Below are 10,000 nucleotides of genomic sequence, written 5' to 3'. Positions count from 1 at the left end.
CCGAGGGAAGCAAGCTGTAAACAGGAATGGAACAGTTGGAAGTTTCCTTTCGTGGTTTGGAGTTATTCTAAGGCAAAAGCCATGCTTACTTATGACAAAAATCAAGTCACTTGAGTATAGTGACCTTTCAGTACAGTGACACTGTTCTTAAGAATGACATGAGAGAATGCTAGTAGGAGTGTTTTGCTTTGCTCCCACCGAGATGGCCAACAAGAAAAACCCTAACACAAAGCTTTCATTCTGCTGTGTTAGTAATAACCAGCTTTTTGGGCTGTTGTTGAAGTATAATGTCCATACAAAGAAATGTATGTTATCTATAAAGGAAGAGTTTGGGTGACTTTTTGTTGGACTGTACACACCCATGTTTACAGCACCCAAATGGAGCCCAAGCATATTTAGCACCCAAGACACCTCCTTCGTGCCCTATGCCTATCTCAGGAAATCACTGTCCTGATTTCCAGCAGCATCAATGAGTCATTCTGTTTTTCTATTTTATATAAACCAATCACTACCCTATTGACTATTTCATAGCTATTTTAAGGAAGAGGAGAAAGCACTTTGAGAAGTTTTATTGTAGTGCTAGTGAATTTAATAAAGCTTAGATAATTTGCATTTTTTCAGTAGATGGTATTGTTGAACTTCACTTAAGAGGTGTATCTACAAGAACAGTGGTCGTGTGTGTGTGTGTGTGTGTGTGTGTGTGTGTGTGTGTGTGTGACAGAGAGAGAGAGATAGAGAGATCGAGATCATGCAGTTAATTATTCTTTAATCTATTCGTCTTGTTTCCATTATCTTTCAGGTATAAAAACCAGGTGCCTATAAATGTCCATGCAAACCCGGGAAAGTACATCATTGAAAGTCGGTATGGAATGCACACTCTTGAGATCAACAAGTAAGAGAACATCGGTGCTTATGTGTGCCACCCAGTAGTCACTCAGGGAAGCACCTTACCACTCCAGGTCACAGACAAAATCTACCTTTTTCCTGGTCTCAGTGCAATGGTGTTTCACTTGATGCAAACTTATAACATGCATGACTAAGTCTGCCATGCCCACAGTATCCCCAACATGATCTTACATTTGAATTTCATAAAGATGATAAAATGAGTATGTATGTTTTTATTTATCCTTCTCTATATATGAGCATATCCTATAGAGATTATTAAGAAGGTAATTGCCTAAGTAGGCATTTCTATGTCAGTATAATCACAATTCCAAACCCACTGTACTGTGTTCTTTTATTTTTAATTGACAAAAGGCATAGAAGCTGGGATGGGTGTCACTGAGAGCTGGTTAGACTGAGAGAATGTCCTTTCCTTCGGCTCATCAGAAACTATGGGACGTTGTGTGCCTCATCAATCTGTGTAGGTGAATCAAGGATAGACATTGGGATGTTTCAAGATTAAGCAAAATTTGAAATGGAAGCTCTATTGAATTTTCCAAGTCATTAAAATGTATAATGTTTGAAATGCAAACTTGATTATGTGGACGAGAGAGCAAACAAGTACACACCATTTCAGTTCCAACAAGACCCATGTGCTGAGCTGAAGCAGCAGTGAATCTTGTGGTTGCTTTTAAAATTAAACAGCTCTGAGAAAGGTGATTATATTTACCTTCCTGGAGTCTAATGTCTTTTCATGTCTGCAACATGTAAGTGTATCACAGATGAAACTAAACAAAACCCCGAGAAACAAGGAAGAACACGGGAACTAGTGTGACTAGACACAGAACAGCCTACTTTGAAATCTCAGCCTGACCTCTGTGAGAGTGTTTTTCCCTTGTTCTGTCTTTGTAAGACATTCCTATTTCCATACTATAACTTAAAGGAACACTCAGATAGTACTTGTCTTGTGTTCTACTATGAGCTGGAACTCCAAGTGGAGCCCAACACCAGTAGAACCACAGGATGAAGTCGTTTGTGTTTTGAAAGTAGAACACAGAACAGTATACAAGACCAGCCTTGCTCAGGTTTGTGCCTCAGGGAGGCTGTGGGAAACTATCATGAGAAGTTGTTTCTTTCTGTTCCCTGTCATCCTGATGTCACCAGACTGAAACCCACCTCCTGGGACAGGACAGCATGGAGTATACACACTCAGGGTCATTACCTGCTACAAAGCTATGCATGGGTGTTTTCTCCTTCAGTAGTACAAAGCAGTTATTTGCTGTCTAATTTATAGCCTTAGTACTCGGTTAGCTTTTTGTTTGGCATTTTAAATGAACCAGTGTTAGAGTCACAGTAGATGTTTTCTTCCTGCCCTACTGCACTGTGAAAATTAGTAGATAATTTGGACTATATAGTGTCCCACAGGAACAGAGATAGTCCCTTCATCGAGTCCTAAAGAGGCACATGTCAGCCACTGATTTGCAATCTGCTATGTTAGCAAAGACTTTCTTGACAAAACAACCAACAGTTACAAGGAGTCACCACCACGGTTATTCATTTCCATGTGTTTCTGCAGATGTGACTTTGAAGACACGGCTCAGTACCGGGCCTCAGCGATGAATGTTCAGGGAGAGCTCTCGGCATATGCCTCTGTTGTGGTGAAGAGTAGGTTTGCCCTTGCTTTGTTCAAAGTGGATTTAAAACTCCTTCCTATGCTAAAGAGTCAGGCAATCACAAAGCAGCTCGCGTGTTCTCTTTTCTTCTCTAGGATATAAGGGGGAATTGGATGAGACTCACTTTCGTGCTGGAGCGTCCATGCCTCTCAGCTGTAAGTTTAACAGCACATTTGCTACATGTCATCATTATGTAAGGTGTAGCACAGTAATGCTCCAATTCCAAACAATGTTCTGAAGCCTTGAGTTTAGGGAAGCAACATGATTTTTAAAATGATGAAATAAATTCACAATGCCTATGATATATTAATACTTGCCAGGATGGATATAATACTACCCAGCCATGGTTAGTTTGTTTTTAAATTCTTTGGTTACTATTCTGTTTCCAAGTTTAATTGTTTTTTTCTTTGTATTTTAAAAGTAGCCTGTGTATGTTTGTTAAATTGATCGTATGCTCAGAATGAAAAGGACAGTCCAGCCCTCACTTACTCTCTACACATTAAATCATGAATGGTGGTTCGGAAAATACTTAACACTAATGCTTTCTTCTGGCTTCATCTTCCACTTAACTGACTAGTTTGCTGTCTGTAGATTACCTATTCCTCGACTTCATGAATGGCTCCTAACTTCAAAGTTACAATCCCTGGTATCAATCCCGTGGATGGAAAGGATCTTTTCCCATCACATCAGTAATTCTGAAATCATGGCATCACTCCCAGAGTCCCCATGATTGGTCTGATTTATCATTTCCCAATCCTCTGACCTTATCCTGCTCATTCCCGTGGCCAAATTTCTCCCCTTTTCTTCTTCTCTTTCAAGCCAGGTTCTGAAAGCCCAGCCTGACTCTGTTTCTTCCAGAGTGTCTTCCGATTGCCTCCTGACTTAGTGCGTCTGTTCCTAACATATGAAACACAAACACCTCTGTAAGCCGTAGGTCAATGAACGTGCATCGCTGGATTCCAGTAAAGCCATAAATATGGACACTGAAATTTGGATTTCCTATGACTTTTCACACATCATAAATATTAGATTTTTTATCTTTTTCAACTATCAAAAAAATCTAAAAATAAAACCCATTCTTAATGATACCAAACAGGAAGCAGTCTGGATTTGGCTCACAGGTTTCCCCAGACACTACCATTTCCCCCAGATGGAAAACATGTGTGATATAGGCCTACAGAAAGTGACAGTGGACTGCTTTGTCTCCTGGTTGTTAGAACTGACTTCCCACTGAATACCAAGGCACTCTCTTGATGGTCCAGCTCAATCCCACATATGGAGAAGTTAGAGCCTGTGTGCATTTCCAGTTGGGTTTGGGACCTTAGGGCTGATAAAGAACTTCCTTATAATTCTCCTCTGTCCCCCAGGGCAGCTCTGGAATCACCTAGCCTCTGAAGGTTGTGCAGGATCTGAGCCAGTCAAATCTCTTGGGTTTCTTTGGAATATTATCACATAGAAATTAGGCAGACTGGAGATGTTCTTCAAAGAGAAACTATTTCCTCATTGACTAGTGGTTACCTGGTAACAAACAAGTTCAATGTATTGGTTGAAAACCAAAGTTCTAGAAAGTTCTATGGGTGAATATGGGCAGATATTTAGCCTTACCCTGGAGTCACACACAATAGTTTCTTCTGTGGAGAACATAATGATACTTACCTAATAGAATCATTATGGGCTTATCTGAACTGACAGCTATTAGAATATCTGACAAAACTGAACTCAATGAAGGATAAGTTGTATTTTCAAGATAATATTTCAAGGCCTTGGGAAAAGAGACAAAACATAACAAGAAAGGACTCAAGAATTAGACTTTGGCAGTTATGGGCTTGTGAAGTCATGGCATTAGCTGTCTATTACCTTCATGAGTTTCTATAATCAGAAGGAGTTTTACTATCAGGTTGTTGCAAGGAAGAGACTATGTGCCCCATATGAAGTGCCTGGCACATTAGGTAACCTGTCTATATGTGGCCATTTCTGTCCTAACCCAGAAGAGTTGACAGGATGTAGACATTTGCTTAATCTATAAATACTTCTAAGAATAATCTTTGAGAAGTTATAATATTTTAAACTTTTAGTATTTTCCTATTGATTTTCTTATAGTATTTTATATAGATCATAAAAGAAAATGAAGTAACTTTCTGAAAAGTATATGAGTAATTAATAGGACTGTTTTATTCCAAGAGTGTAAGCAGTAGGATTTATCTCAAAATCTAAGATTAAAAAGCCCCTATATTATAGCTAAGAAAGTCTAGGCTAAATGTTGTTTTAGTTTAGATTTAAGACATTACATGTGACTGTTTAAATTGTGTTCTTATAATAATAATATGGACACTTAGCTTATATGATCAGTGATGTAAGAGTTTTTATGCATTTGATGTATGCATACATGTATTTCTTATGTCGAACTTGATTTTGCCCACATAATTTGGTCTATTTTTTTGCTGCTGCTTTCTGCCCATGCTTATTAAAAATTCTGCATCCCTTTGGAGAGACATATCACTGGTATTTGTTTCTGTTGTGCCCAGTTGCTGTGACCCCTTACGGTTATGCATCCAAGTTTGAGATCCACTTCGATGACAAGTTTGATGTGTCTTTTGGGAGAGAAGGAGAGACAATGAGTCTGGGCTGCCGTGTAGTCATCACTCCTGAAATTAAACACTTCCAGCCGGAGGTCCAGTGGTATAGAAATGGTGAGTCTTTCGACTGAGTCCTTACTTTGATTCTTAATGAAACAAGCATGTGGGCCAGTTGCAGATCTGCTTCCCAGGGCTAGGAGAGCCTGTAAGCTGAAGACAACACTCTGCTGTACTAAGTTTTTAATATACATTTTAAAACAATCACACACACACACACACACACACACACACACACACACACACACACACACATATAATGTTTATCCCCTAAGACAGGGTCTCACTGTGTAGCTTTGACTGTCCTGAAACTCACTATGTAGAGCGGGCTGGCTTCAAACTCAGAGATATGACTGCCTCTGCCTCCCCAGTATTGGGATTAAAGGTCTGAGCCACCATGCCCAGCTAAAATATATTTCTGAAGGTAATATTTCCTTGTCACCAAGTAATATGTGTAATAAATTACCAAAAACCTGTATATTTACTTTGTAAGCTAGGTTACTTGATAAAGTATTTTTCCTTATAGATATCATTTATAAGAGTTGTGTAAAACTTTAAAAACATATATAACCTCGTGAAATAAGTCCTAATATTATTAATTAATCAGCAGAGTAAATTTTCAGAAGCAATTCAGACATTAGTAATTTTTTTCTTTTTTTTGGTTTTATGAGACAGGGTTTCTTTGTGTAGCCCTGGCTGTCCTGGCGCTCGCTCTGTAGACTAGGCTGGCCTTGAACTCAGAGATCCACTTGCATCTGTCTCCTGAGTGCTGGGATTAAAGGCATGCGCCACCACTGCTGGCTAGTAATCTTATGCTAATGTGATAGTCTCTTCATAACTTAAAAGTTTATAGTAAATATATTCTTCATACAAAATATGTAAACTAGTACAAAAACAGACACAAAATAAATAAAAATTATCCTGTTTGCTGGGGAATGTAAATGTTGCCATCACACAGGACTGCTCTGGAAGGCTACCTGAGCTGAGTTCAATGCTATGTAGCCATTGGCTTGACATTCATATCATTTTATTGTTTTTTAAAAATTTAATTTAATTTTATGCGTATGGATGTTTTGCCTAGATATATGTTGGTGCATTATGTGTATGCCCTGACAGAGGAGGCCATTAGGTCCCCTAGAACTGGAGTTACAGATAGTTGAAAGCCACCATGTGGGTGCTGGGAAACTCAAGTCCTCAGGCAAAGCAGTTAGTGTTCTTAACCACTGAGCCGTCTCTCAAGCCCTTCATTTTATCTGTAAACTTATATTTTATATGGGAAGCCCCGTGGGACTACAGAGCATGCACAGAACAGAGAAGACAGGCCGAGTGGTGACATAGAGAATCATAGGCTCAGGTTAGTGGTGGGCCATGGGCAACAGGCCCTCTAAGCTGAGGGCCTGACCGTCACGTACATGTGAACACCTGGGGCAGTCTGGGGCCCCTAAGGTTCCAACATGCTGGTTGGGACCATGACCTGACTCAGTTGGAATTAGCAAGGTCATGGTCCCAGCAGCAGTAGCGAAGTGGTGACCGTGGCTGTGGCCCCAGACAGAACAGACTCTACAGGAAACAATAGTGGGACCCACTAGGAGGTAATTCCCCCACCTACCCCAGACACACACAGGAACAGGACTGAGTAGCCTGCAGCAAGCTTATCTGTGAAATACCACACATCCCATTGAGCTCATAGACACTGAAGGAAAGTGCATGAGGAGGTTAGTCTTCCTCAGAGTTTGGAACCTTTGGCTCTGAGTCTTAAAATGCAATTTAAAGATTGTAGCATTCAATGGAAAGACCGTGTTTTTCATGTAAGTTTCTGAGTGGGCCAGTTATTAATAAAAGGAACAGTTGTAGAATTAGTTCTTCCTTTTGCTGAAAACATAGAGATGGAATGCATAAGCAGGAATTTTGGATTGTATATGAATCATGACTTCTAAAAGTTAAAGGACATACCAGAATAAACATTAAAATACAATTGTATTTACATTTAAAATTAAGTTCAGATAATACAAAAATGATTGTACAATTGAGTCGTTTTAGAAAAAAGTTCTTCCTCAACAGTCACCAATTCTAGAATATTAAGATTTATATTTATCTGTTGCACATAGTTATGGCACTAAATTTTTTTGTAGTTTCTATGACCCCTGTTATAAGTAACAGGATATTTTTAAATGAAACGAGGCTATCTTCGTTAGGGTTAATATTGCTGTGATGAAAAACCACAGGCAGGGTTTATTTGGCCTACAATTCCACATCACAGTATCACTGAAGAAGTTAGGCCAGGAACTCAAACACGGCAGGAACCTGAAGGCAGAAGCTGATGCACAGGCCATGGAGGGGTGCTGCTTACTGGCTTGCTCATCATGGTTTGCCCAGCCTGCTTTCTTATAGAACCCAGGACCACCAGTCCAGGGATGGCGCCACCCACAATGGCCTGGGCCCTGCCCCATCAATCACTAATTAAGAAAACGCCCTGCAGCTGGATCTTACGGAGGCATTGTCTCAATTGAGGTTCCCTCCTTTCAGATGACTCTAGCATGTGTCAAGTTGACATGAACCAGCCAGCACAGCAGCAAAACTCAACACTTTGAACTTCTCTGCTCTTTGAACACAGAGCTTTACATTTTAATTTTGTCAGATGTTACAAATTATGTGTCTGCCATGGAGCCCCTCACTTCTGTCTAGTATTTTTCCTAATATTAAACACGCCAGAATGGCTTAAAGATCTAGAGAGTTCTAAGAGTCAAGTGACCTTCAGTGTGGACAAAAGGAGAGAGGGAGAGGGGTGGAGTGGGGAAGAGAGGGAACTAAGGAGGGTCACGTCAATGAATCTGCTTGTTTTTTACATTTCTAGGAGCACCTGTTTCTCCGTCGAAATGGGTGGAAACGCACTGGAGTGGAGACCGGGCAACACTCACGTTCTCTCACCTCAACAAAGAAGACGAAGGCCTCTACACAATCCGTGTGCGGATGGGAGAGTATTATGAACAATACAGCGCTTACGTCTTTGTTCGAGGTAAGACCTGGCAAAAAGCAGAACACACAGCCACACTCCAACACTGAGGCCACAGTCAGTCCAACGTGTTTTAGTAATGGTCAGAGTCATTAAAAAGTCCTCCTGATAACCTGGAACAGGACTAGGCCGAGTACAATGATCCTCACAGGCACCAGCACAAAAGTAACTGGTTTCCAGACCGCGTCTGTCACTAACAAGAGGAGGCTGTCTTTAATGTCACTCGGACAATGAGTGGAGCGTCTAAATTCTCATAGTTTGGAAATCTGTCTTAGTTCATGGAAGCTGCTATGAAAGACTCAACATTATTTGGAGACTTCCTCTTTAATGAGCACCTCAGAGAGCAAACGTATTATTTCATGCCAGACTCCTTCTCATGGCTTAGATTTGATGAGGAAGGAAATACGCGTGGAACTTGGTTCTCACACTAACTGCAACTGTTGGTTTTAACCCTTCTTTTCCCACTAGTGTCTTGAACGGGCCGGGTATGTTCAGCGACATGTTGCTCTCCATGGGATCCTAGCACTTTCAACCTGTGCTCTATGTTTTTTCATGTAATAGGCATGTCCAACCTCAGGAGACACAGAATAGTCTCAAGGAAACAAAGTGTATTCTACTCACAGGTCTCAGAAGCAGGAGGCTCCTCAGGGCCACGTGGGAAAGTACCAGGGTCAATGGCTTCAGAGGCCAAAGGTCAGGAACTTGGGAGAACTTGGACTGTGGCCTTCACTGGAGTTGTCTGGAAAGGGAAAGGTGTAGGCTTGGTGGTTAGATTGACTTTGGGGGGCTCTGAGCTGTGGAGGTCCTCTATACGTACCTAGTTAAGGGTAGAGGGCAGGTAGGGGTGTGGGAGGCTGATTGAGAATGTTCCTCCTGGGTGGTGTGGACCAGGTAGAGGAGACTCGCTTGCAGGATGCTTGTTGTGCATGTCCAAGCCCTCCTGTGGAGAGAGGTTGTCCTCTCTCAACTTCAGATAGCCTGGGAAGGAGCAGCCTCTCTGCAGCCAGAAATAGTAGAGGACATCAAAATGCACAGACAATTAAAAGTACAAACAATATAGATGATTTACTAATTTTTATCTCTTATATACTAAATAGAAAAATTAACTCATAGGCATTTTGATGTAGATGGAATTGTAGATGCCATCCAGATGTCTTAACAATAAGATCAAAGACTCCCACTAGCTCTGTAAGAACCTTGTATCAGTATAATTGATTTATTCTGGCTGGGTGGTGGTGGCACACGCCTTTAATCCCAGCACTCGGGAGGCAGAGCCAGGCAGATGTCTGTGAGTTCGAGGCCAGCCTGGTCTACAGAGCGAGATCCAGGACAGGCACCAAAACTACACAGAGAAACCCTGTCTCGAAAAATCAAAAAAAAACAAATTGATTTCTTCTGAAATCTCATGTCTTTTATAAATTTTAAAGCATTGTTCTTACTGGGTTCAGGAGACAGCTCAGTTGGTAAACTGCTGGCCAGGTAAGCACAAGGACCTGAGTTCAGATCCCCAGCACCTGGGTGATGGCTCCCACCTGTATGTCCAGTGTTGGGGAGACATGATAAGAGGGTCCGGGGGCATCTGCCCAGCCAGTCTTGCTGAATCTGCTGGCTCCACGTTCAGTTAGAGATCTTGTCTCAAAAAGTAGGGTGGAGATTGACCAAGGAAGATGCCCAACATCAGCCTCTGGTCTACACACGCATTAGCACACACCTGCCACATGCATACAATACATGCATCAGCATACATTTGCACACATGCATATAATACACACACAATCAGTACACACATGCATACAATA

At 41.2% G+C, this 10,000-nt stretch overlaps 1 protein-coding gene across 5 annotated transcripts in view; it reads left to right on the top strand.

Moving 5' to 3' along the window:
- Myom1 (myomesin 1) overlaps positions 1–10,000 on the top strand; it is a 144,166-nt gene that overhangs the window by 47,709 nt on the left and 86,457 nt on the right. For all 5 annotated transcript variants that reach the window (XM_052750102.1, XM_052750104.1, XM_052750100.1 and 2 more), the window contains 5 exons: positions 800–892; positions 2,459–2,547; positions 2,651–2,710; positions 5,081–5,245; positions 8,043–8,204. In XM_052750102.1, coding sequence (XP_052606062.1) covers positions 800–892; positions 2,459–2,547; positions 2,651–2,710; positions 5,081–5,245; positions 8,043–8,204 — 569 coding nt within the window. The remainder of the gene's footprint in view (positions 1–799; positions 893–2,458; positions 2,548–2,650; positions 2,711–5,080; positions 5,246–8,042; positions 8,205–10,000) is intronic.

The sequence above is a fragment of the Peromyscus californicus genome, unplaced genomic scaffold (genome assembly GCF_007827085.1).
Source record: "Peromyscus californicus insignis strain IS unplaced genomic scaffold, ASM782708v3 Scaffold_21__1_contigs__length_65335640, whole genome shotgun sequence".
NCBI classification, from domain to species: Eukaryota; Metazoa; Chordata; class Mammalia; order Rodentia; family Cricetidae; genus Peromyscus; species Peromyscus californicus.
Note: the sequence above shows the minus strand (reverse complement) of the source record. Positions and strands in the feature narration are given on the sequence as shown.